The sequence below is a fragment of the Otolemur garnettii genome, unplaced genomic scaffold, assembly GCF_000181295.1.
Source record: "Otolemur garnettii isolate 467f Iridium unplaced genomic scaffold, OtoGar3 scaffold00002, whole genome shotgun sequence".
Taxonomy (NCBI): domain Eukaryota; kingdom Metazoa; phylum Chordata; class Mammalia; order Primates; family Galagidae; genus Otolemur; species Otolemur garnettii.
This window is the reverse complement of record NW_003852397.1, coordinates 31,806,359-31,832,910: the sequence shown is the minus strand read 5'-3', so window position 1 is coordinate 31,832,910 and position 26,552 is coordinate 31,806,359. Positions and strand designations below refer to the sequence as shown.

Sequence of the window (26,552 nt, the reverse complement as noted above, 5' to 3'; positions counted from 1 at the left end):
GGCACTCTACCCAGGGGGACAGCTTGAGGCTCTGTCTCAAAAAAAAAAAAAAGAAAACTCTTACCCTTTTAGCACTCACTGGGTATTCTTTGTGCTTGTAAATAGCCACTTACTGCTTGCTACTGAAAAACGTTTGCCTGTTCTAGACATTTCATATAAGTGGATTTACCTAATATGTAGTCTTTTGTGTCTCTTTCAAGTAACATGTTTTCAGGTACTTAATTACTTCTTATTGCCAAGTAATGGTCTGTTGTATAGATATACCACATACTTTCTGAGTTTAGTGCATTTATTTACATTTAGTGATATGGGAAAAGATAAATTTATTTTCTATAATGTTTGTTACTTTTTATGCTCCTTAATTCCTTTGATGTACTCTTTTGTGTTTGATTGATTTCTTTATTAAATGTACCTTTTTGATCCCCTCTTCGTTTTTTGTGTAGTTTTTACTTACTTTCTTAGTGGTTCCATGGGATTTAAATTTATAAATATAGTTTGAGGTGATAACAACTTTGCTTCTGTGGCATACAGAAACTTTGCTGCTATAAAGCCTGTTCCTCTTCCACCTTTGTTATTGTTGCATATGATATCTTATGCATTGTGCTCCCATCCAACAGATGAAGTTAGATTCATAGCTGTTAATGGATTTGTTAATAACTGTATGAGAAGGAAAAATGGGAATCACAAACTCAAAATACAATAATGCTGACTTATATTTTCTTACCTTTACTGGCTTTGAGTTACTTGCTACTTTCCTTTTATTTAAGTTGGAAGGGCTCTTTTTTAGCACTTTTTAGGAGCCACATCTTCCTAGTGAAGATCTCTTAGTATTTGTCTAGTAATTTCTTCTCTATTTATTTTGAAAGATAGTGTTGCGAGATATGAAATTCTTGATTGACAGTTTGTTTCTGAGTACTGTAAAAATGTTACTCTACTGCTCTGGCCTCCCTAGTTTCTGATTAGAAATGAACTGTTAGTCTTACTAGAATCTCTTACATGTGTATATGATGATACCATTTTTTCCAATAGCATGAGCTTACTTTGTGACTCTGTGTTGCATTTTGGTAATTCTTGCGATATTTTAAACTCTATTATATGTGTTACAGAGATCTGTGAGGTTATTATTGTAATTTCTTAGAGGAGCCACAAACCACACCCAGACAAGATGTCAAACTTGACTGATAAATGTTCTGCAAGTTCTGATGCTCTGCTGACTGTTACCTCTTTATTTCCCCTCTCTTCTGATTTCCCTATTCCCTGAGATACCACAGTATTGAAATTAGGCCAGTTGATAACCCAACAATGGCTGGAAGGGTCCAAGTGAAAAGAAGAGTCATAAAATGTCTCACTTTAAATTAAAACCTAAAAATAAGCTTAGAGAAGAAGGTAGCCAACATCCAAGCCAAAATCTAAGCCTCTTGTGACAAACAGTAAAGTTGTGAATACAAAGGAAAAAGTTCTTTAAGGAAATTAAATGTGCTACTCTAATGAATACACAAATGAAAAGGAAGTGAAACAGCCTTATTGCTGCTACAGAGAAATATTAGCGGTGTGGATAGACAATCAAATTAGCCACAACATTTCCTTATGCCAAAACCTAATCCAGTGTAAGGCCCTAGTTCCTTTAATACTGTGAAGATTGAGAGAGCTGCGGAAGCTGCAGAATAAAAGCTAGAAGCTAACAGAGGTTCATGAGGTTTAAGGAAGGAAGCCATCTACACAACATAAAAGTGCAAGGTGAAGCAGCAGGTGCTGATGTGGAAGCTGTAGCAAGTGAACCAGAAGATCTAAGATCACTGATGAAGGTTGCTACACTAAACAGCAGATTTTCAGTGTAGATAAAACAGCCTTCTATTGGAAAAAGATGTTGTCTAGGACTTTCATAGCAGGAGAGAAGTCAAAAGTTTCAAAATACAGGCTGACACTATGGTTAGGAGCTAACACAACTGGTGCCTTTGAATTGAAGCTAGTGCTCGTTTCTCATTCCAGATATTTAGAGCCCTTAAGAATTACGAGATTTGACAATTAAGTCTGCAAACTCATACTTGAAAAAGTGCAACATATTTCATTGCTGAATATCACTATAGTAACCTTTGAAGTCCTGTCCTTGAAAGCTATGCCCCAAGCCAGTGCCTAGTCCACCATTCAAAGCAGTGTTGGAATTCTTTTTCTGGAATGGCCATCAGACCTGTAGTCATAACCTTAATGTCCTGGATGTCATCAAAAGGTCTTCTTTCAATGTTTCCTTTATCTTCCTGTAAAGAAAAAAGTTGCTAGGGGCCAGATCAGGTGTGAAACCTTACCGAGCTGTGTACAGTGCTGCTAACGTAAATGCATGGTGGCAAGTTTGTGAACTTAATTGTCATATGTAGTATGTTAAATCTACTCTGCCTGGGCTCTGGAAATGGAGCAGCAAAGCCTGGAGGGCAGCACATCTGTTTATAAAATGGCTTACTGAGTATTTTAAGCCCACTGTTGAGACCTGCTAGTCACAGAAAGAAACAGTTCTTTCCCAAATATTACTGCTCTTGTCAATTCACTTAGTCACCCAAGAGCCTGAGGTGGTGTACAGGATAATAATGTTATTTTCATGCCTGCTAACTAACACAACATCCATCCTGCAGCCCGTGGGTCAAAGAGTAATTGTGATTTTCAAATCTTATTTAAGAAATAAATTTTGTAAGGTGATAGCTGTCATAGATAGTGACTCCTCTGATGGCTTTGAGCAAAGTCCAGTTGAATACCTTCTTGAAAGCATTCACCATTCTAGATACCATTAAGATTATTCATAATTCATGAGAGGAGGTCAAATGTCAACATTAACAGGAATTTGGAAGATGTTGTATCTAACCCTCATGGATCAATTTGAAGTGTTCAAGACTTTAGTGGAGGAAGTAACTGCAGATGTGGTAGAAATAGCAAGAGAAGTAGAATTAGAAGTAGAGCCCAAGAAATGACTGAATTGCTGTAATCTCATAATTGAATGGATGGAGAGTTATTTCTTATGGATGAGCAAAGAAAGTAGTTTCTTGAGATGGAATATACTTCTGGTGAAGATGCTGTGAATATTGTTGAAATGACAGTAGAGGATTTATAATACTATATAAACTCAATTATAAAGCAGTGTTAGGGTTTGAGAGGGTTGATGCCAGTTTTGAAAGTTCTTTGAGAAAATCTCATCAAAGAGCATCACAAGTTACAGAGAAATCATTTGGTAATCTTTTGTTAAAAGAAGTTTCAATGGATGCTGCAAATGTCGTTACTATCTATTTGGAAAATGTCCCAGTCACCCTACCCTTCAGCAGTCACTACCCTGAGCAGTCAGCACCATTGAGACAAGACTCTGTAGCAGCAAAGAAATTACAACTTACTGAAGGTTTAGATGATTGCTAGTATTTTTTAGCAATGAAATATTTTTTAAGGTATGTACGTTGTTTTGAGACATGCTACAGTATGATGTTTTTTAGCAATGAAATATATTTTAAGGTATGTACATTGTTTTGAGACATGCTACAGTATGATGTAACATAACTTTCCATTGGACTGGGAAACTGAAAACTGTGTATGACTTGCATTATTGCAACATTTCTTTATTGTGGTGGTCTGGAATGGAGTCCACAGCATTTCCCCAAGGTATGTATGTATGTATGTTTTTATGGTTGTTAGTGTCTCACATGTCCCTTAGGCTCTGTTCATTTTTCTTTTTCTTCTAATGTCTGAATTTTAATCTTCCTATCTTCAAGGTTGCTGAATTTTTTCTCTTACCTTGTTCACATCTGTTGAACCTTCTAGCAAACTTTTCATTTCAGTTAGTATACTTTCCAGCTCTTGGGTTTATGTTTGTTTTATTTTTACAATTTTTCTTTCTTTGTAAATATTCTCTACTTGTTCATCTGTTGCTTTCCTGATTTCCTTTAGTTCCCCTGGTTTCCTTTATTTCCTTGAGCATATTGAAGACTCTTGACATGAAGTCTTTTTCTAGATAAATGTCTACATTTCATTAGGGATGATTGCTATTAGTTTATTTTTTCCCTGTGAATGGGCCATACTTTGTTATCTTTCTGTGTTTTGTTAAAAACTGGGCGTTTTGAATATTTATTTATAGTGCAATAGTTCTGGACATCAGATTATCCCTTTCCCCAAGGTTTGTGGTTTTTGATTGTTGAGGGCTGAAGTCATCCGGATTGCTTAGTGACTTTTTCAAATTATTTTTGCGGAGACTATTCTTAGTCATTTGTAGCCTCTGAAATCTCTATTCCATTATATTCATAGTCAACCTTCTCTGCCTGTAATAAAAAAGAAAAATAATATACCACTCTCCTAATCTTTGCAGCCCCTGAGCTGGGTTACTTTAACACTGAGCTAGGTGCCTACTATTGATACTTGGTTTTTGCCTTTGCCTCCTTGTACTGAGCCCATAAGTCTGCCAGAGGTGTGATCCTGGCTTTGATTTTTTTTCTGAGTATACTTCTGGTCCTAGACATACATGTTGTATTCCATCTTCCCTGGTATACAGGCGGTGGCCCTTCTAAGTCCTTTTTTCTCCCAAGACTTCCACCTCATCTTCATCTTATCAGCCTTTTGGGTATGTCTCTTTGTTGTCCTTTCCTCAGCCTCTTGCCTGGTAGTTTAAGTCTTTTAATCTTTTGACATATGCCTAGAAATCCACGTTAGTTGGGGTAGAATATGGATGAGAAAATAAATTATATATTGGCACTGGTTCCATGGACTGCCACACAGGTCAAAATACACTAGAGTATTTTTTTTTTCACGGCCCTAGGGTTGAACCGTCAAACTCTTGGGCTCCAGTGATTCTCTTGGCCTCAGCCTCTGAGTAGCTAACACTACAAGCGCGCACAACATAGCCTGGTGATTTTTAGAAACAGGGTCTTGCTTGTGCTTAGGCTGGTCTTGAACTTCTGAGTTCAGGCAGTCCACCCGCTGTAGCCTCTCAGAGTGCTAGGATTACAAGTGTGAGCCACCATGCCAAGCACAACTGGAGTATTTTAAAAACAAGGTCTGTATCCGTCTCCTGGCACCAGGAAGCCTACATCAGGACTGAAGGCGGTTGTCATATCCATAGTTGCTGCTTTGGGGAATTGGGAATACTAGACTGGCAAACAAAAGACTAGTATGCTTTCTTACTGAAATTCAGCTACATTTTTCTTCTTTCAGCACTCCCTTGGTTACATTAAGTTTTTGATTTCAGCGTTGATTCTGTCAGTTTTTGCCAGCTTATGATTATTTGAGAAGAGGGATAAATTTCTTGAGTCCCTGCTCCTCTATTTTCTCTTATGTCACTCTTTATATTGACCTCAATATAGTTTTTTTGGTAGGTAAATTTGATAAATCTATTTGTAATATTGGTCTTCTAATTCCAATTCATCACTGAAACTTTGCTTTTAAAAATTTCTGAAGTGTTCAAATTTACAACCTTTTTGAAAAAAGATGATTATAAATTTCTTAGGAAGGAGATATTTTACATTAGTTGAAAAAAATTAAGTACAATATTGGAGAAAATATATGGTATTTTTGTGTAATTTAGAAACATTCCTATTCACTAGCAGTTGTTTGACATAATGACATATAGTTGACCTAGGAAAATATGTCTATTTCCGTAATAGAGATATCATTAATACAACTCTGAGAACCACTCCAGAGATACTCATAGCACTCAGAGTGTTTGTTCTCTTAGATTGTATAAGTTTAGGCTGCTTAATGTTTTGTTGGTGGATTTTTATAGTTCAGTGGCTTAAAAGCAGTGGGAGCAGAGGAATGCCACTCATGTTGAAAATGCTCAAGAGAAAGAACTTTTTTCCTCATTAAGTTACTGGAATTTTAAAGACAATAGGTTTTGGGGAGCAATGAGATAAAATTAATGTAGTTTTTAAAAAAGATTTTCATTTCTTGATAGGAAATGATTGTTGGAAAAATTGATCCCTTTTTGATATTTGGTTTAATAGCCATAGTGATATATCCTAGAACTCCTAGGATGCTGGCCTTTAAATTACTGACGGCTTGATCTGTGTGCTTGTGTTAGAAAGTAAGCAGTTCACACAAGCATTAACCGTGGGATAAAATCAGTTTCATGCATCCTTTTCAATAATTTAAAATACTTGGTTGACTGGGCTTTATGAGTGTTAATAAGAGGCAATAAAGAATTTTAAATTACATTTTTTTTCATTTGCACATATAGGAATTTTAATTTTTGAGAACAGAAGGAAATGAGAAATTTTATCATGATCTGGCAGCTACAGATGGATAATTTAGAAGATTGTTTCCTGGGGAATGAAATCCATTTCAATTTGCTTTTTAATGATTTGCTTTTAATTCTAGACGAGAGAGGTAATTAACCTTAGCAGCATACTATGTATCAAGCTATTCTTTAAGAACTTACTTGTAGCTACTAGTTGTATCATACTAACCTTAATTTTTAAAAGCACTTTCCGCCTTACAGGAAACATTTGTGACTGGAATTTGCTTATTGTATAGGTGTTAAATATCTTGATTATCAGTTATGTATGCATTTTGATTCTTATTTATATTCTGATTTTTAAACTGTGTTGTAGCTTATTCAGACCTTCCCTGGAGTGCCTGAGGAAAAAATGAAATGGAAACTTATTTCCCTGTTCTTTTAACAGCTCTTCTGAAGATTTATGTAGGTTACTATGAAAGTTTTGAGACAGGTTGTGTTATGATCCATTATTTTGCTTCTACGAAATAGGGTTAGATTCACCTGTGCAAGTTTCAGCTTGCTTATCAGTGTTCCTGGGAGGGCTTCATTTGTTTTTTATGTTTCTTGATTTTTGTGTTATCTCAAATCTTTTATAATGACTCATAATGATTAAACTTTTGGCTAGGAGGCATGGGCTGGCTAATTCTTTGATTTCACTTTATGCTACCTTTCTTTCTGTCATGGATACCAGGGGTCAATGACTTGAGTATCTTCCTTCTTAGGTGAACTAAATTGTGACTTTACTAAACTATAGTAGACTTGCCTAATTTATTAAATACCACCCTTTTTAGAAATAAACATCTTCTTATCTCCACTTCCTCAAAACTGCTTCCTGTAAAAACTCTTACAGTCACCATTAAGAGAAAGTAACCTTGTAACTCAGAAAATTATTCTTGTTCAATAGACAGTTGAGATCTTTGCAGTTTGGGACATTATATAATTTAGACAGATTTCATCATTGGTATGTTTTTGATAATTTGAGTTTTAGCTGCAAATTTATAATTACAGTAGAACCTCTATAAGTTGACCACACAAGGGACTGTAACAAACTGATCAACATATGGAGATCAACATAAGGAACTTGGCCTATTATACTCAAACATACATGTGGTATGTACAGACATGTCTGGTCTGCAAAACTTAGATCAGCTTAGGGGAGGTGTCATCTATCAAGGTTCATCTGCATATAGAAAAAGAATAAAGGTCCTAAGCTTTTTATTTCCATGTCAGTTCATCTCTTACACTAGACAAGGGTGATGGCTATTGTGCTAAAAATGACCTACCTCTTTTCTGTAGAAAAGCCTTACTTACCCTAAAATTTTTATGTTCTTAATTGGCTTTTGTTCTGTTAAGGCAGAAACTGAAGAGATAGGTCACCAATCCGATCATTTTCCTCTTTTTAAAAATGTCATTTCCCCCCCTTTTCTCTGTTAACAATGACCTCATGTTAGTATTTATCTATGTTTAATATTTACTTTCAACATAAAAATTCTTCAAAGGGAAAACATGAATTTTACTTCTCTTAGAGAAAGAATTTGTAAGTATATACAAGTATTAGTTTTCTATTAAATAGTAGTAGGCCTCTTTTCTAATTAAGAACTCAGAAAATAGCATACAATTTTGATTGTTGTAAGAAGCATTAAAGAATTTATAAATAAAATGAAACTTATGTAAGTTGACTTTTTGCTAATGTGTTATATCTACATTCTCCTGTAAGTAGTTATAAAACTGGGTGGGGGCGGCCTCGGCGCCTATAGCTCAGTGAGTAGAGTGCCGGCCACATACACCGAGGGTTCCAGGCCAGCCCAGGGCTGCTAAACAACAATGACAACTGCAACCAAAAATAGCCAGGTGTTGTGGCTGGGAGCCTGCAGTCCCAGCTACTCGGGAGGTTGAGGCAAGAGAATAGCTTGAGCCCAAGAGTTTGAGGTTGCTGTGAGCTGTGTAGCCACGGTGCTCTACCAAGGGTGACATAGTAAGACTCTGTCTCAAAAAAAAAAAAAAAAAAAAAGAACTGGGTAGGGGTGGAGAGAGGGACAAATACTTTGCACATTGATCTTCTAAATAATTAAGAGGAATCTGGAATTAACATATGTCAATATTGGGATTATATCTCCCTGGCTTTCAATCTGTATCATGTTGGGTGAGTTACTTAGTGTTTAGAATGTCCGTTAAAAAGTTATAATAATAAGAGTACTTGCCTCATAGGAGATGTTAGTAGAATTAAATGAACAATTTTAGATAAATAGATATGTGTAGCATGGTGCTTATTAGATAGTAAGCAATGAAATGTTAGCTCATTATATTAGCATCATTGAAGAAAGGCCTATCTTTATTGTTTTTCTTACCTTGGTAATAAATATGTTAATTTGGAAAGGAAAGCTAAATTAAATATATTCCTTTATTAAAGAAAAAATTTTATTGCATTTAAAATGGCAAGTTTATTTTTTAAGTCTATAGCTGCATTGAGGTAAGGGACTCAAATACATCTACTTGTGTTTGTTTCCACAGTTATGTTAAATGTGAAGTCTTTTAAATACTGCAGGTGTTTTGATCTGTGTTTTAAAGAGTAATTTTTGTAAGCCTGTTGATACTAAAATGCACCACATTGCTGTAGTCCTAAACTTCTGGGAAATCCCAACAGTTTTATCTCTTTGGAATTACATAGTATAATTTATTTTCATGCTGAATCCTTTTAAACTTCACGAGTTAATGTAAATTCTTGATTATTTTTACAAAGTTACTTAGTTACTAAGTGTTTACTTAGCACATGAATGTCAGTATATTCCTGTCCCCAAAGTCTCTGTGCTTTTTACTTTCTTCACCTCATATCCTTTCTCCCGATTGTGGCCTAACCTTCAAGCTCTCAGATCTATCAGGGCTCTACAGAGGTTCCCTGGTTTTGAGGAATGTCCTCTTTCTCTTATCTAAAATGTCATTCTGTCTTTACTACGCTTAGTATCACTGCTGATTATCCAGTGTGTGAGAGACAGGACCTGGCACATGGTAAACACTAATGAACATTTGTTAAGTTAACGAAGGGACGGCATTGATCAATTTAAAATGGTTTTGTTGCACATATGAGGAGGAAGAATCTGCAAACCAGTTTTTAATAATTTTATATGAGATTATTTTAGGTATTTATGCCTATAACGAGATGAACTGTTTAAAAAATGCAATTTATTACCTTTTAATCTTCTCTTCCAAAAAAGAAAAAAAGATTGTGTGTTTAGAGTATTTTGCACACAGTGCGAGCTATAGAAGGTCTGAATGAGAATGCCAGATCAGCTTAAAGTAGCAGAAATTTATCTTGTTTTTTTCCTAAAACTTAGCTTGATGCCTTGCACATATGTTAAGATACTCAATAAATGTTTGCTGGGTGAGTGAATGAGCCTTTAAAATTAGTAAAATCACGAATTAGTTGCCAGTTTCCCAAAGAGTATCCTAAAGACCCTTGAATAAGAGCTCTGGAATAAAATATATCAAGCACGGATTGGAAATACTGTGTTCCATTAATTCTCAAACTTAAATGTGAAGCAGAATCACCTGGTGGGTTTGTAATACAGTCTTTTAGGTTCACTTTCTTCACCCCTGTGTTGGAGGTAGTGCAGAAGATTCACATTTCTGGAAAGTTCTGAGGTGATGGGGGTGATGTTGGTCCTGCTGCGGCCATTCTGATTGTTAGACTTAGAGTAAGGGTATGATACCAAATGTGCCTAATCAATAGAAGTGGAATATTTGAGGAAGAAGTGATGCTTACCAACTCTTGAAATGTTAAATGTGGCACAGACCTGAATTCATGGGATGCTTTATATTCTCCAAGGCTGTGGATCTTTCCATTGATGAATCCAGCTTGACAGGAGAGACAACACCTTGTTCTAAGGTGACTGCTCCTCAGCCAGCTGCAACTAATGGAGACCTTGCGTCAAGAAGTAACATTGCCTTCATGGGAACATTGGTCAGATGTGGCAAAGCAAAGGTAATTTTTTTCTTGTTGTGAGAAAAGTGTCTTTGTTTTAGACTTTTTAAAACATTCTTTGCTAATTTTATGTGAAAATTTTTTCACAATATATGACAAAAGATACAATGGAACCTAATACTTGGTAACTGTTTGTGAGATTGGGGAGAAGCTGTGTCTCTGAAGAAAAATATATCTGTAGTTGCTATTTACCAATGGGTAGTCCCCAGTCCCTGGACAGAAACAAGTAGATCATGTATGTCGTCATTACTAGTTAAATATTTTAGTTCAGTTGATATGGTACTGGCTATGATATTCTATTTATGTATTCCCTTACTGATTCATATTTCACCACTATAAAAAACACCATTCACTAGTTTATGAGGGGGAAAAGAAACTAAGTTTAATGTATCTATTGAGTATAATACAGATTTGAATTTCAGAAATATTAGTATAGGCAAAAAATGGGCCTCAGAGTTATTAATAAGTTTAATAAAACATTGTTTCCCAAGTTTATATCGTAAGGGATAAATGCTAGTGACAGTAACATAAAATAGATTTGTTAAGGAAACCTTGGATAGACGTGTCAGAAATCTTCACTGTAGGTGAGACTTTAAAGAGTGGGGATGAAAGTTTTTTGGTTGTTTTTTTTTTTGATAGGTGATTCCATATGAATGTCAGTGTATTTTCCTGTTTTTCCCCTTAGGGTATTGTCATTGGAACAGGGGAAAATTCTGAATTTGGGGAGGTGTTTAAAATGATGCAAGCAGAAGAAGTGAGTACTTAGTATGTTGGTGTATTTGTGTCAAATGTGAAATTCTCCATTGTTAGAGGAAAAGAGAAAACTGTTGTATACATTTATGTACTAATGAGCATTATTTTATTCAGAATATCACCCAGTTGTCTCTGCTTGGAAACCTAATTAGAAGGCCCTGGATTGATATCGTTGGTATTCTAAAATTTGATTTTGATTTTGATTCATTGTTTATACTAGAAAAAAATTTATAGACAATTATTTATAGATCTTATTTTTTAGAAATTAGCTTGTCATTAATTTTAAGGATTACTAATTAGTGAATTTTTATCTCAGAACATGTCTTCTACCAAAATTTTCAACCTTTTAACATAATTCTAAATAATAAGGGGTAAAGGGAGATTGCCAAGTGGAATAACCTAGAAGACATTCTTGGTTAAGGGTATTAAAGATGAGTTCTCATTTAAAATGCTTTCTTATATATGAGAAAAGTAATTATATTCTGCAAATGTCTTGTCCTGTCCAAATCGTCTGAATTTCTCTCGTAACCTGCCGAGGCTGCAGTATGTGATGTAACATGGAAACCCATTCCAAGAAGCTTCTATAGCTTGGGATGGCTACAGAAGAGGATTAGCAGATTAGGGATAAAAAGACGTGGCAGTACTAACTAACATGTTTGTAGTTACAGAAAGGGAAAAATGGGAAAAGTGAGGGAACAGCTGATAGTAATGAAGCCCTGTAGAAAGTGGTAGGAGAGAGAACCCATTTTTTCCTCAAAGGGAAGCAGAATGAACCTTTTCAAAGAAACAGGCTTTTTAAAATTGAGTTGTCATTTTTTACTGTGTGGCTTTCGGAGTTGTTTAAAGTCTAAGCTTAATTTTCCTTAAGTTGCCTGAAATATAATGTATCTGTAGTTCTGCCATTTACCAGATAATGGACAGTCTTCAGTATCTGCTCCTTTTTTAAGATAGGAAGAGTGGTTCATTGATATGTTCATTACTAGTTAAATAAATTACTTATTTGATAATATTTACCTTATGGGACAGTTGTATGGTTAACTTAGAAATTGGTTTGTCAAGTACTTAGCAGAGTCCCTGGCACTTAATAAAGCATAGTAAATTTAGCCAATTGTAGTGACATTCTTCTTCAATTTGTGAAGGCACCAAAAACTCCTCTGCAGAAGAGCATGGACCTCTTAGGAAAACAACTTTCGTTTTACTCCTTTGGTATAATAGGTAAGAGAAGAGTGAGTATGTATATATTATATTTTTATTTGTGTTTTTGTTTGGAATGTGAAGGGTGGTGGTAATTTAGTCCTTTCTATTGGCTTTTTTTTTTTAAAGCTTAATACCTATATTTATTTTTTCAGATTATGAAACTAACCCCTAGCCATTGTCCTTTTCCACAAAGTAAAAACTTTGTAGAAAGTTTATATAAAGTTTGTATGTAGAACTTTATATAATTCCAATAATCAGAGAATATTGCTATAAACATTTTAGTATCTGTCCTTCAAGTCTCTAACAAAAATAATGATGGTACTGTTTTATGAACTTTTCTTTTTTTTTTTCCCATGTATGTGATTGTAAACATCTTGTCATTAAATAGATGCTCACCTAAAACAAATGTAAAGGTTGTATTCTGCTTGGGGGGGATAATAATCAGACCTCTTTTAGACATTGAACTTAGTATTTTGAACTCATAGGTAATTAGTGCAGATATCTTATTGTGAATATCTTATTTCTTTAGGTTAAATTCTTAGAAGTAAAATTATTGAATCAAAGAGTATTGTGTAGTTTTAAAATTTTTGGCCAACTTAAAGTGTTGGCATTAACACAGGTAAATAAAAGACTTCTTGTTTATTTTGCAGTTCAATAATAGAGAAGCCAAATACTTGATCATATGTGTGTTGATTACTTCATTTTATGATATGCCAACTATTTTTGTCTCTTCTCTCTTGTCTTGAATCTTAGATTGGTAACACTTCTTCATATAATTCTTAAGTTACAAGTATTTTTCCCCCAGTTTTTAAATTGCCTTTGAGAGATGTAAAATAAACTTAGTAAGAGGGAGGATATGTGTTATTATTAAAACATCCCTCATTCCTGAGAATTATTAGAACCCTTCTGTTGATAATCTCAATACAAAAACAACCAACAGACAATATAAAAATTTGTTTTAAATGGTCTTACTTGATCTAGAGTGTAATTTTGAAGTTTTATTTTATCAAACCTCTGATGATACTGCTTTCCTTTTTCCTTGCAAACCTGGTGGTGTGCCCCATCCCCCCCTGTTCTTTTTAAAGATAAAAGGTTGAAACAGGAATTATAGTTCATGTCAATTGATTTTTAAAAATTTTAAAATACCACAAAGGTGATAATTTTAGATGTTATTGCAGTTGTAGGTATCTTAAGGTACATCATACTTTGAGCTAAGTCCTAAGTGTTTCTTTGAATGCAGTATGTGAGTGTAATGTTTGGATATTGAGTTATGAAAATTCCAGGGCTTATTAGCGCAAAGTTGATAGTAAATAGAAAACCATTATGTTTGCTGCCTTCTCATTTTTCCCATGGTGTAAAAGTGCTGCTAATATTTGCTCATATTATCAGATGCTGTTGCATTAAGGGATGCATGGGAGTAGTGCCAACCAAAAGGTGAAGTTGTATATATGTGTGCACAGGTGCACATGCACACACAGCATTGATATTAACACTTAATCTCCCCTGCTTAATGGATTATTATAAAACCTTTAAATTGTCATCCACTTTCCCTTTTACATATCAGTGGGCCTTTTGGATGTCCTCAGCTGTTATCTGTCCTTTCTAGGTAATTTTAAATAAAGGAGAAAAATAGCTGTTTGTTTCTGTTCCAGGTATCATCATGTTGGTTGGCTGGTTACTAGGAAAAGATATCCTGGAAATGTTTACTATTAGTGTAAGGTATGTTCTAAAACTTTTATCGTTCAAGTCTCTTTTACCTCTTATTTCTCTGATAGGCATAGCTTCACTTCATTATTGAGGTCAGTATTTCATCTTAAATAGGTTAGCATTCTTACATTGAAGTGATCTCTAGGAAAACAAAAACCTACATATGGGGTGGTGGAGAAAACCCACACTAGATAATTTGGAATTATTTACCCACAATTTCATTTTTACATATAGACAGATAGTCAAAGGATTGTTAAACTGAAAACAAAGCACACAAGGGAAAATCCACAGTAGGGAAACTGAACCATCAGTCTCAGAGGAAAAAAAAAATTCAAGAATTAGAAGATGTATTTAAAAATAAATGGAAAATGTTGTTTTGTGTTTTCAGAGATTTGTGAAGAAACTTCATGTATGATAGATGGACAGATTGTTGTAGAAATGGATTGAAAAACAAAAAGTTTTTAGAAATTATGATTGTTGAAATTAAAAATTGAATTGTAGGGCTGTGATGTAGAGTCAAAGAGGGCTTCTAAAAGTTATAAAAAAAATCTGAAGCAGAGAGAGATAAAATGCCAAAAAGGAATAATTTAAGGAATACTATTTCTAACTAATAGGAATGTTAAAAAGAGGTAAAAAGAAATTATATAAGAGATGATATATAAATTTAAGGGATTCACGATATGACAAGCAAAAGGAAAAAAATTCAACCTAGATACATCATTTTGAAAGTAAAGAAAACAAGTCAGGTTATCTACAAAGGAAGAATAATTAGGCTAGCATCATACTTCTCATTAGCAACTACAGTTTCTACCACGAAGGCTTTTTAGGTTCTTCTAAACATTCTAACTCAAAAGACTTTCATAGGCCACATCTGGTACCCATACCCCGATGTAGTAGGTAGAAGGGCAACTTTCAGTATTTCAGTTAAAAATCTCTCCTGTTTCACGGAAGACAGAATCTCTTGATTTAGCCAGACATGTCTACTTATAGGAGTTACTACACTCAGGAAACTCAAAGCTATGGCTCTCCCAGTCCAGAGACAGTTTATCAGTAAGGGGATATTACCCTTCTCAGTTCACTAAGGGATGAGAACTAGACAGTTAATCAAATGCATAAGGGGAAAGTATTTTATTCAATCTTCATTCACAGCAGCATCAGATTATATTAGTATACAGTGGGACAGTGATATCACATTACAGGGGAAAATGATTATAAATCTGTAAACTGTACCTAATCAAAGTATTAGTCCAATTAATTACAAATATGTAGGTAAGTACTCAAAAATTTCTTTCCTATCCTTCTATGAATTCCAGGAAAACAAGGGTAAAGGAAGGAAGGTGATGACGCCTGATTGTTATATCCACCCATCTAAGGGAAAAAAATCCTGGATGGCATATGTAGTAGGTTTAGGATAGTTCAAATATAAGAATAAAAATCATTGTCTTTCTTTTTTTTTTTTTTTTTTTCTCTTTTTTATTGAATGGTAACTGTGTACATTAATGCACTTCTGGGGTACAGTGTGGTGTTTTCACATACAATCCGAAACACTTCCATCAAACTGGTTAACATAGCCTTCATGTCATTTTCTTAGTTATTGTGTTAAAATGTTCATATTCTACTCTTAGAAAGATTCACTTGTACCCTTGTAAGATAAACCAGAGAAGTGAACCCTACAATCCCCCTCCCTCTACCCATTCCCTCCTCCCCTCTCCCTCCCCCTCCCCGTATTCTTAGGCTGTTATTAGGTTATAGCTTTCATATAAAAGGTTTAAATTAATTTCATAATGGGGTGTGTACATTGGATACTTTTCTTAAATCATTGTCTTTCAATAGGAAAACTAGATCAGATAGAATGAATAAGAAGTGAAAACATATTTGCAATAATAGTGAAGGAATGTATTTTCTTCCTCAAAAGAGTAAAAATGAAATTTGAAACTCTAGGTTTAAATCTGTATTAAAAAAAGCTGTGAGTTAAATAGAAAATAAATTGAAAGTAGGTGAGAGTATGAAATACTAACCATTGACATATTATCTTTTGGACTTAATTATGGTTTTTGAGGAATTTTGGGGGACATTTTTAACTGTTCGTAAATATTGATATTTCATGACTTTTTTCTGTACAGTTTCCAATGGACAAGACATTTGAATTGTTTTAAATGGAATAAAACTCATTCTGTAGTATTTTCTGATTATTATATGGGTCTCTTGGATTCTTTTATAAATCTGCGATACATTATGGGATTTTTAGTCATCTTATTTTTCCAGTTTCTGAGGTAATTTTGCAGTTTCATCACCCTTGGAATCATTTTGAAATTATTTTCAGTGGTGCTAAAAGTCACTAAAACAGTAAGAAAGCAGAAGAGTGAGGGAATCACCGAGAACATAAATGTAACAAAATAAATCATCACTATTATTTTTTAGTTTTCTTATTATTTTGCCCAAAGTATTGCATCATCATTTAAGAAAGTATAAAAGAGGCCTTGAGACAGTCTTTGTAGATTTTTTTTGTAGCATTCATTGAGCAAAATATAATAGGTAATGGCGAAGAGCATAACTGAAAGAGAAGACCTTCACAATTGTTAGACAACTCAGAAGATGAGTGTAAAAGGCCAGGGAGAAGCACTAGAGGCTGTAATGATGTGGGTAAAATTAATCGTATAAGTGAAATCTCAAGATTCTGAGTCTTTGGGTGATGATTCTCTAGCTTTTCACAAGCTACTAAATTGACAGTGAGTGAAGAGTATATTTCTAAGGACAATAAAGAAACAGGAATTTTCTTTTAGGTGGTCATTCTGCTGCAAAAGCTTTATCACACGGTGTTTTCCAGCCAGTTTCAGGACCATCCGTTTTTGCTAAAAGAATGTATGATAGTATTCATCTTTTATGATCTCTTAGGATGTTTGTTTACCAACACTTCACTGTTATAGCACACATTTCTTTGGCCACAAGTACTGTAAACGTTGTTCATTTGCTTTCAGTCTTTAGACTCAACTTGTAAACATAGCATGAGAAGATTATCATTATAGGAAAGGATGTTAATGATATTAAATTAGATCATGCAAGAGAAAGAATAGATAATAAAAATTAGGAAGTAGAAGCAGCAGAGAGAACAGTGGTAGAGTGAAGGGTAGGAGTGCTTGTGTCTTTTTTTTTTTTCCTTTTTTTTTTTTTATTGAATGGTAACTATGTACATTAATGTACTTCTGGGGTACAGTGTGGGGTTTTCACATGCAGTCTGAAATACTTCCATCAAACTGGTCAACACAGAGTGTAACATAGTCAAGAGATAATATTTGGAATGGCACCACAAAAGAGACTTATTTTTTTAAATTACAAAGAGAAATAGTAAAAAAAAAAATATTTTAAGAGATGGGGGATATCTGCAGCTCAATGGTTAGAGCGCTGGCCCCGTGCACTATGGGTGGTGGGTTTGAACCTGTCCTGGGCCTGCTAAACAACAACAACAACAAAAAAAGAGATGGGGTCTTGCTCTGTTGCCTGGGCTGGAGTGCAATGACACAATCATAGCTTACTGCAGCCTTGAACTCTTGGATTCAAGAATCCTTTTATCGCCTCCCAAGTAGCTGAGACTGACTACAAGTGCATGCCACCATGCCTAATTAATTTTTCTTATTTTTTGTAATGAAAGGGTCACACTATGTTGCACAGGATGGTCTTAAACTCCTGACTTCAAGTAGTCCTCCTGTCCTAGCCTCCCAGAGTGCTGGGATTATAGATGTGAGCCACCACTCCTAGGCAGTTTTTAAATTATGATAAAATAAACTATAGTTTACCATTTTGAAGTGTACGGTTTAGTGGAGTTAAATATGGAGTGTTTTACAACTGTTCACACTATCTCCAGACTTTTTCATCACCTCAAAAGAAAACCTTGGGCATATTAAGCAAACACTTCCTATTTTCTCCCCATTGTGCTGTAGTTTCGGGCAACCATTAATATCTTAATCTCTGTGGATTTACCTATTCTAGGTATTTCATACAAGTTGAATAATACAATATGGGGGCTTTTGTATTTGGAGTTTTTTTTAGTTAGCATAATGTCACAGTTTGTCCATTTCATGTCGTATATTAGCTCTTTATTCCTTCTTGTGGCTGAATTCCATTGTGTGGATATCACAATTTTACATTCATTAGTTAATGGATATTTGGCCTGTTCCATCTTCTGGATCTTGTGAATATTGCTACTGTGAACATTCATGGACAGGTTTTTATTTGGATATCTGCTATTATCCATATTTTACCAGTGAAGAAAATAAACTATAGAGATAGATTAATAAATAGCCTAGAGTCACACGAGTAAAAACTGTTGAAGCCAGGGGTACAAATCCGAGTATTTTGATGTCAGAACCTATGTTCTTTAACCAGTGCTTACCCTGGCAAGTACTGGTTGTCCAGCAAATGTTAATCAACTTTCTTTTCCTTTTGAGAAGTTCATAGTTAAGTGTTGACAGCATTAATGTTATTGGACTTTATTTTGAATAATATCCAGTTCACATTCTTGTTGTGGGTGTTACTTAATTTGCATTTTAATGTTATGTATATGTATTGGTTATAGTTTGGCTGTAGCAGCAATTCCTGAAGGACTTCCCATTGTGGTCACAGTGACCCTAGCCCTTGGCGTTATGAGAATGGTGAAGAAAAGGGCCATTGTGAAAAAACTGCCTATTGTCGAAACTCTGGGTAAGTCTTTGTTAAGTGCATACTTAGATGCAGTAACATTACTTCATATCAACAGTGGATTGTCTTCAGTTACAATTTTTGTTTGAGAGATTTGCATAATGATGTTTGGTTAGGGAGATACTGGGTATGGCAAAAAAGGCAATTAAGAATGTATGTTCCCTCAGGACGGGAGATTTTATAAGAGAAATCTTTCTTACATGGAATGTTGTAATGCTCAAATCATAGAAAGATAAAAATCCAAATAGCATATGAAACCTTAGAGTAAAATTAATAGAATTTTTCTTTTTGTGTGTCAAGGAGGGTAATCGATAGTTACAGATCTCAAAATGCTGTACTTGAATGGAATTTGCTTGTAAGGACTCTAAATAATAAAGCATTAATAGTTAAATATTATAACTTTATGTACAATATACTGTGAAACCTTTTTCGTAATTTAGGATATCCAAAAATGCACTAAATTTAATATCCACTTTGCAACTTAATATTGAGAAGGCGAAATACCTTGAGAAATTCTGACAGAAGAAATTATGTGGGTTTATATTTAGGAATCTTAACTTTCTAGAAAATACATTTTATAAAATCAGTATGTAAAGTTAACATGGAGTATCTTTTTTTTTAAACATGGAATAGCTTTGTAGAAACTAAGTGTAACTTATGTAACTCATGAAGCAACTATAGTGAGAGAAGTTAACCTAAAATTACCAGTGAACTTGATCTCTACAAAATTCAGAGAAGCACGACAGGATTGTAGAGTCTTTGATTTGCTTTTTAAGTGAACATGTATTTCTTCCTCATTCTTTTGGTGACATGTAGTGATTTATTCTTTAGGCTGCTGTAATGTGATTTGTTCAGATAAAACTGGAACACTGACGAAGAATGAAATGACTGTTACTCACATATTTACTTCAGATGGTCAGCATGCCGAGGTATTCTACATATATTTTAAACAACAGTAAGAAACTTGGTGTTTAATATTCCTAACAATTCCAGTGTCTTCACCTTCAGAGGGGCTGTAAATTAGCATTTATTTCCTTCCAGTATGATTCTGCAAAGTCTTTGTCTCATTCTCTTTGTGTACTTGTTCAGCCCAGAAGCTTTGATTTCTCCTTGACATCTCTCTTTCAATTACCCCTTCATCCATCTATCATCAAATCCTACCAGTTTTGACCTACTTAGACCTAAATAACTTTCCTAGCCATTTGTTTTGTAGCCATCTTCCTTAGTCTAAGTTACCATCATCTTTCACTGCCCTTGTGATAAAGCCTTTTGACTCTCCATTCCCGATGCCTTTTGTATGCAGCTTGAGGGATCTTTTTAGAACCAAATTTTGAGCATATGGCTCCCTAAATTAAGATTCTTCAGTGGCTTTCCGCTGTGACTAGGATCCTGAACTGTGGCCTCTCAAGGCCCTACATGTTCTATCCCTTATTTCCCTCTCCAGCCTTATATCCTCCTCTTTTTTTCCATGCACCAAATATACTTCCTAATTTTTTCAGTGTGATAAAATTCCTCCTCCTTTAGGACCTTTGCTGCTGTTCTCAATGGTTAGGACACTAATGCTTCTTCATCCTTAATTCCAACCCCACTCACTCAGGAAAACTTTTCTGATCATTCAGAACTTGGCCCTATGTTTATACCTCTTGGTCATTCTGCTGTCTGGAATTTTCTGTCCCTTTTCCCCCATTACACCACAGTTTTATGAAAGAGTAGGAACTGTGTTGCTTAGCATAGTGCCTACCTCATAGTAATAAACACTGTTGAATGAATGAATAACTTTATTTGAAATTTTATTTATTGACAGTCTCTTAAGTGATCATACTATGTAGTAGTTTTTCCTAAAACTGGTTGTAGCAAGTTCCATTCCCATCTAGTCTTTGCATGATTTGTGACTAGAGTGCTCTTAACATTACTTATGATGGGTACAGTATTTTTAAATGTATTTACAGGTAATTTATGAGTAAAGTATTCATAACACAGATTGACAGAAGTTGTAGTTAGGTTTATTTGGGTCCATTTTACAGAGGCCTTAAAATGTGACCATTGATATTTAGGGTATCAGATTTGGTTAAGGGTAACCAATGCTGTGTTTGCGAATATGCTCTTTTTGGATGATTCAGAAGGGTCATTGGGGTTACATGTGCTTAGACTATCCAAGTATAGAAGGTAGGATATTAGTTTTTAAGTTCATCATTTTATATGCTGAGCGTTAACCATTTATTTTCTCTCTAAACTGTACTATTTATATTACGAAGTTTACTTTTGTTTGGCTCGGTTAGTTCTTGCTAGATAGAATAAGTATCTGGCCTGTCTCTCCCTCTGATTTTTAAAATTGGTATGTAATGTGCTTTATTAAAGTAGTTTGTAAGAGCTAGGGCAAATCTCTCATCTCTGAACCTGAATATTTGCAAAAAGAATTCTGCCTTTGTCTAGATCACACGTTTGTGTCAAATATTAGATATGGTAATGGACTTGAATTCTTTGCAAATAAAGTATGCTATGTATGTATAATGTTATATAAATTTAAACTCATATATAAAGATTTTTTATGGTGTATTTATCCTTTTAATATAAGTAGAAAACAATATTTTTTAGGTTATTCATTATGAAGATCAGAATGTATTATATTCCTTTAACTTTTAAATGTCCTTTTAAAGACACATTTTAATGCTTTTCTGTGTATAGATTTTGACAGTTACATGATACACGAAATGAAATGAACGTACTCATCATAGATTTTGGTTGTCCTAAGTCTTGTCACCTCCCACTGTTTGTATGATTGACTCTACTTTATGTTCTTAGGTTACGGGAGTTGGCTATAATCAGTTTGGGCAAGTGATTGTTGATGGTGATGTTGTTCATGGATTCTATAACCCAAGTGTTAGCAGAATTGTTGAGGTAAATATTTTCTGGGAAGGTGACCTTTTTAATAATGACGTAAGATACAGTGATGGCTTCATAGTTTGTTTGTATTTTTCTTAGGCGGGCTGTGTGTGCAATGATGCTGTAATTAGAAACAACACTTTAATGGGGAAGCCAACAGAGGGGGCCTTAATTGCTCTTGCAATGAAGGTATGTACCTGATCTTTGACATAAGAGTTGTACCCTTCACAATAGAATATGAGTCTAAAGATTTTAGTGTTACTTATTTTTCGGTGTTGCGTGAAGAAGACACAGTATTTTGTTATTTTTATTGCCTTTTGGGAACCAGTTTTATTCCTGGAAATAAAGAGCATATAACATTTTTAGTATAACCTCATTCCTTATATGCGAGGTACAAACTAATGATAGCCTTGGATTTCTTCTTACGAAGAAATGTTTCTGTCTTCCGTAATACAGAGAGCTATGTGTGAAAAGCCCAAATTTATGTAATAGCTGATAATTCGAACTTTTAAATGAGTAAACGGCAATATTCTTTAGTATTTTTGTGTAATGATAGTAATATGCTGTTGAGAATTAGCTTTTCTTTTCCTCTTCTTCTCTTTGCCTCCTTTGTCAGTCTCTGTCTCTTTTTAAAAATGTTTTTTTGTGGAGGCATAGGTTTCGTTATATTACCCAGGCTGATCTCAGGCTCCTGGGCTCAAGCGATCATCTCACATTGGTCTCTTAAAGTGTTGGGTATACAGGCATGAGCCATAACATCTGGCCTCAATTTCTCAAAAAGAATGTAGAGTTATAATGTTTGTTGGGAAGAGGAGGAGATGTTTTCAGTGACCTTTTTGATCTCTTTATTTCCTTTTCTTTTTTTGGCTGGGGCTGGGTTTGAACCCGCCACCTCCAGCATGTGGGGCTGGTGCCCTACCTTTTTGAGTCACAGGCGCCGCCCCCAAATAAACATATTAAGTTTTTTTTTTTTGGCCAGGGCCGGGTTTGAACTCACCACCTTCAGTATATGGGGCCAGTGCCCTACTCCTTGAGCCACAGGCACTGCCCCCTCTTTATTTCCTAAATTGTACATTTGATTGAGTGAGAAACTGAAAAGGCTAGTCTGTCACTCCCATAACAAAAAGAACTACTACTTTTAAGAGTAGTCTGAGAAAAATGAAATGTGTATGAAGCAGAATGCTTCTAAATGTGGATGCTTGAAATGAAAGCCAATAGAGAATTGTAGGTTATTTTAACATTTGATTTAATAAAATTGATAGAATGTATTTGTCTTATTCTATTTATAGAATACTTTAGAATGTATATTTCCTTGACAAAGATAATTTCCTTATCTTTGGGTCTCCTTGTTACTTAATAGCATAATACACCTTTTTAAAAGATATTTAAAAAATGAATTAATTATTAAGTATTTCTTGTGCTATACTTACGAAGATAGTTCTTCTGTAAGAGAGAAAGGTGTGAAACCATGTTCGTATGGATAGAGTCCTCACATTTTAGTTAGGAGTTAATGCTAACTTTCTTGGACCAGATAAAAGGTAGACTAAGACAATGGATAATTAAATCTTAAACATTAAGCCACATCTAAGAATTGCAAATTCTGAACTGGTAGCTGGGGTCTTGAAGGATAGGAAGGTTTAGATGAGGCAAGCTAGGGAAAGAACTAGAGGAGAAGCATAAAGGAATACATAGAGGTAGAATGGATTATGGCTAATGCATTGGCTAACTTGGATGAACTGAAACGTTTTTGAGTAATGAGAGTTTGTTAAATAGGCTGGATATAGTGGGGTTCTGGAGGACCTTTATAAGCCAAGGAGAGTCTGAACATGTTTAAGTAGAAAACAAATAGATTTTTCAGTAGGTTAAAAGTATTTTTTGATATTCAGATGAAGATACAAAGGCTATGGTGAAGCAAAAGAGCTACGTGATGTTGATAGTAGTCAGGATACACATGTAAAGTGGTAGAGAGTAAGGGACTAGGATGGTAGCAACAGATTAGATAATTATGAGTCCCTAAGAAACTGGGGATTGAATCTGCAAAGTGTATTGATTATAAAAGTGTATATTCAGTTTTGGCCAGGCACTTTTGAAAACTTTGTATTCCTGCTTCCTTGCAGAATTTGAGTCCAGTAGAGAGATTAATATAGCTACTATTAAAGATTGGTCTGCATGAAGTGGGGATAACATGCCTTAAGTCTGTTGTCTGCATATCCAGGCTTTCATGTTAGAATGTATCTTGCTATTCAGGGGGTATAGTGATATATAGATGGAGCATTGCTATTCTCTCACCCTTATTTGAAAAATAATTCAGGTACATGTATCTCTAACTAAACTAAGTGTGACCCTTGTTCTTTGTTGAGGAAAAAAATAATCACATGTTGGTGAGAAATAACTTTTCTTTTTGTGCCATATAGATGGGTCTCGATGGACTTCAGCAGGACTATATCAGAAAAGCTGAATACCCTTTTAGCTCTGAGCAAAAGTGGATGGCTGTTAAGTGTGTACATCGAACACAGCAGGTATCCATTTGTTTAATACTTAGATCCTGTTGCGTGTAGATGACTATTTTTTTACTTACATTTGCTTTTAGGTTTAAGCAATCTGTGTATAGAATGAACACCTGTTGCTTTAAATTATGTAATAGTAATAAATTATTATTAATAGTACACTCCTCTTGTTATTCTCATATTCTCTTTGATGTACTCTCCTTATAACATTCATGCACAAATGAAAACATTCAGTTTTGTTGTGTGAGCAAACAGTTTGAATATAGCCTGGTCTTAGTCTTCTCGAGCTTGTGCCATCAAGTTTTCTCAGTATGTTATTCATTCTTGGTAACAGTTCATCATAGGTCTCTGATGTGTTTCAGTCTGTGTTCTTTCACTGAAAAAAATACTTCCAAAGCAAACAAAACCACATTACTTTGTGGGAAAGGTGGTTCTCAAATGCGTATAATTAATGTTGATTGATCTAGTTTACAAACTGACAAAATGGCACTGATATTTCAAGGTACCACCTTGTTCTGGGCACTTTATAGATTTTTGCACAGTTAGTGTAATAAGAAGAGCAGTATGTTAAGTATATCACTCATAATTGTTACCGGCTTGATGCTAAAATTTCATTCTTTAAAAACACATTTGTTGTTTTTATACTTCCTTTAATAGGAATTAATAATTGATTATGTGTTTTCATGTGTGAGCAAATACTTTGAAACCAATTTTATCTTTGTGGACAGGAGTGGGTGAAAGGTCCTCCCCCTCGCCCCCCGCCCATAATAAGTAGGAAATGTATTGCTTTTAAAAAGAAAGGCCAACCTGGCCAACATTGAACTGGGGAATAAAAGTCTTTTAGAAACTCTGCACATGGGGGCCAAAAAAGCGATTTCTGTATGTGCTTTTTTTTGCACACTCCTAGGAAAGAAGACAGTGGGAAAACTATAAAAATAAAATGCCTGTCTCTTTAAACCTTGTAAATATAAAGCTTTCAAAAATTGCATTAGACTTGGCTGTTTCTTGACCACATAGTTACATAGCACGGATCTATACATGTGAATGTGACTTTTGCTGGGCCTGTGTTGTTGCTTATTATAAACTGTCACACACTATTTCAAGGTAATGTGCTTAATGTGGTGCTGAATTCCATTTTTCAGCCATTTTGAATCTAATCTCACCATTGGTAGACTGAATCTTTACAGTAGTGACTGTGGAGGACAGGGAGTGGCAGGACTTAAGTTTGGAAATATTTGATTCTTACTTGCTGACCCAAAGAGTTCCTCTTACGAAACAAAACCAACCAGTGAAACGAACAGACCCAAACCCACAGATGTGACTCAGGATCTAGAAGAGATAGAAGAAACTTCCCAATTTAAAAATAACTCTAATGGCTCAAGTAGTTTTTAGAGGACCTTCATGTGAACATGACAATATTCATCAGGGGTCCTCAAACTTTTTAAATGGAGCCAGTTCACTGTCCCTCAGACCGTTGGAGGGCCGGACTGTGGGCTCCGGGATGAGTCGGCTGCTAAGCAGGACGGGCACTGGCGGCAAAAATATCCGGTTGGCCGGATAAATGTCCTAGGCAGGTTGCATGTGGTCCGTGGGCTGTAGTTTGAGGATGCCTGATATACATTATTCTCTCCCTGGAATTTATCAAAATCACTAATAAGGAATAGAAGAGATAAATTCAAAGTATGGGGGAGACTCCAGGTGCTGGGTATTTCTGAAGGCAGGGGTAGGCATAAAGCTAAGAATGGGAGAGAAGGTTGAAAATTCTGAATAAGAAAGCAACAGAACTTTCTAAAGTATTTCTGTGCTGCTGCTTTAGGCCAGACCCTTAGCCTTCCTTATTCTTGTGGAATATTAGAAATCTGACCTTGGGCATAAGGGTGGAAGGGGCTTTCAACATTAAGATTGAAAATAGCGATTAAGATGAGGTCATTGTCTGAAGGATAAGCTTCCAGTCCTTAACTCCATTTGTTTCTTAGAATGTTAGCAGATAGGCATCTGTCTACCCTCATTTGCTAAATCAGAAGATTGAAGACTTTTAGAAAAGCTCTCTGGACCTAGGGAGGGTCCTATAGTAAGGAGAACCCCTAATCAAACTCCGTGTTCACTGGAAGCGCGTATCTACTCCTAGGCTTCCTCTCATCACCCTACACTGAAGTTTACCAGTTGATTAGTTCCACTGATGTCCATGGAGCTTCTAGTCCTTTAATTGCTTTGCTCTAAAATGGACAGGCAGGAATTACTAGATACATAGGGAAGGTCTTTAGTGTAAAAGACTCAGACCACACCAACAGAGAATTGGATCTCAGAGAAACAAACATAAAAAATGACAATAGAAAACTGTACTTTCAACAGAATTTTTACCAAATAAAGTTAAGAAACCTATCAAAGTAGAGCAGAAGGTCAAGAAGTGTACAGCATAAGAGATAAGGTAAGAAGATCAGAAAATAAATATGAGAGATTCAACATCCATCTAATAGTGGTAATAGGAAGGAAGAAAACAAAATGGGAAGATTTTTGTCAAATAATACCAGAAAAAATTTCAGACTGGAAAGACGTTAGCTTCTAGAATAAAATGGCCTTCCAGCTGCTCAGCACA

General features: G+C 35.0%; 1 protein-coding gene across 3 annotated transcripts in view; it reads left to right on the top strand.

Moving 5' to 3' along the window:
* ATP2C1 (ATPase secretory pathway Ca2+ transporting 1) overlaps positions 1 to 26,552 on the top strand; it is a 154,808-nt gene that overhangs the window by 84,965 nt on the left and 43,291 nt on the right. For all 3 annotated transcript variants that reach the window (XM_012805976.2, XM_023513613.1, XM_023513617.1), the window contains 9 exons: positions 10,059 to 10,214; positions 10,900 to 10,968; positions 12,107 to 12,182; positions 13,817 to 13,883; positions 18,445 to 18,569; positions 19,398 to 19,495; positions 21,369 to 21,464; positions 21,549 to 21,638; positions 23,864 to 23,968. In XM_012805976.2, the coding sequence (XP_012661430.2) occupies positions 10,059 to 10,214; positions 10,900 to 10,968; positions 12,107 to 12,182; positions 13,817 to 13,883; positions 18,445 to 18,569; positions 19,398 to 19,495; positions 21,369 to 21,464; positions 21,549 to 21,638; positions 23,864 to 23,968 (882 nt within the window). The remainder of the gene's footprint in view (positions 1 to 10,058; positions 10,215 to 10,899; positions 10,969 to 12,106; positions 12,183 to 13,816; positions 13,884 to 18,444; positions 18,570 to 19,397; positions 19,496 to 21,368; positions 21,465 to 21,548; positions 21,639 to 23,863; positions 23,969 to 26,552) is intronic.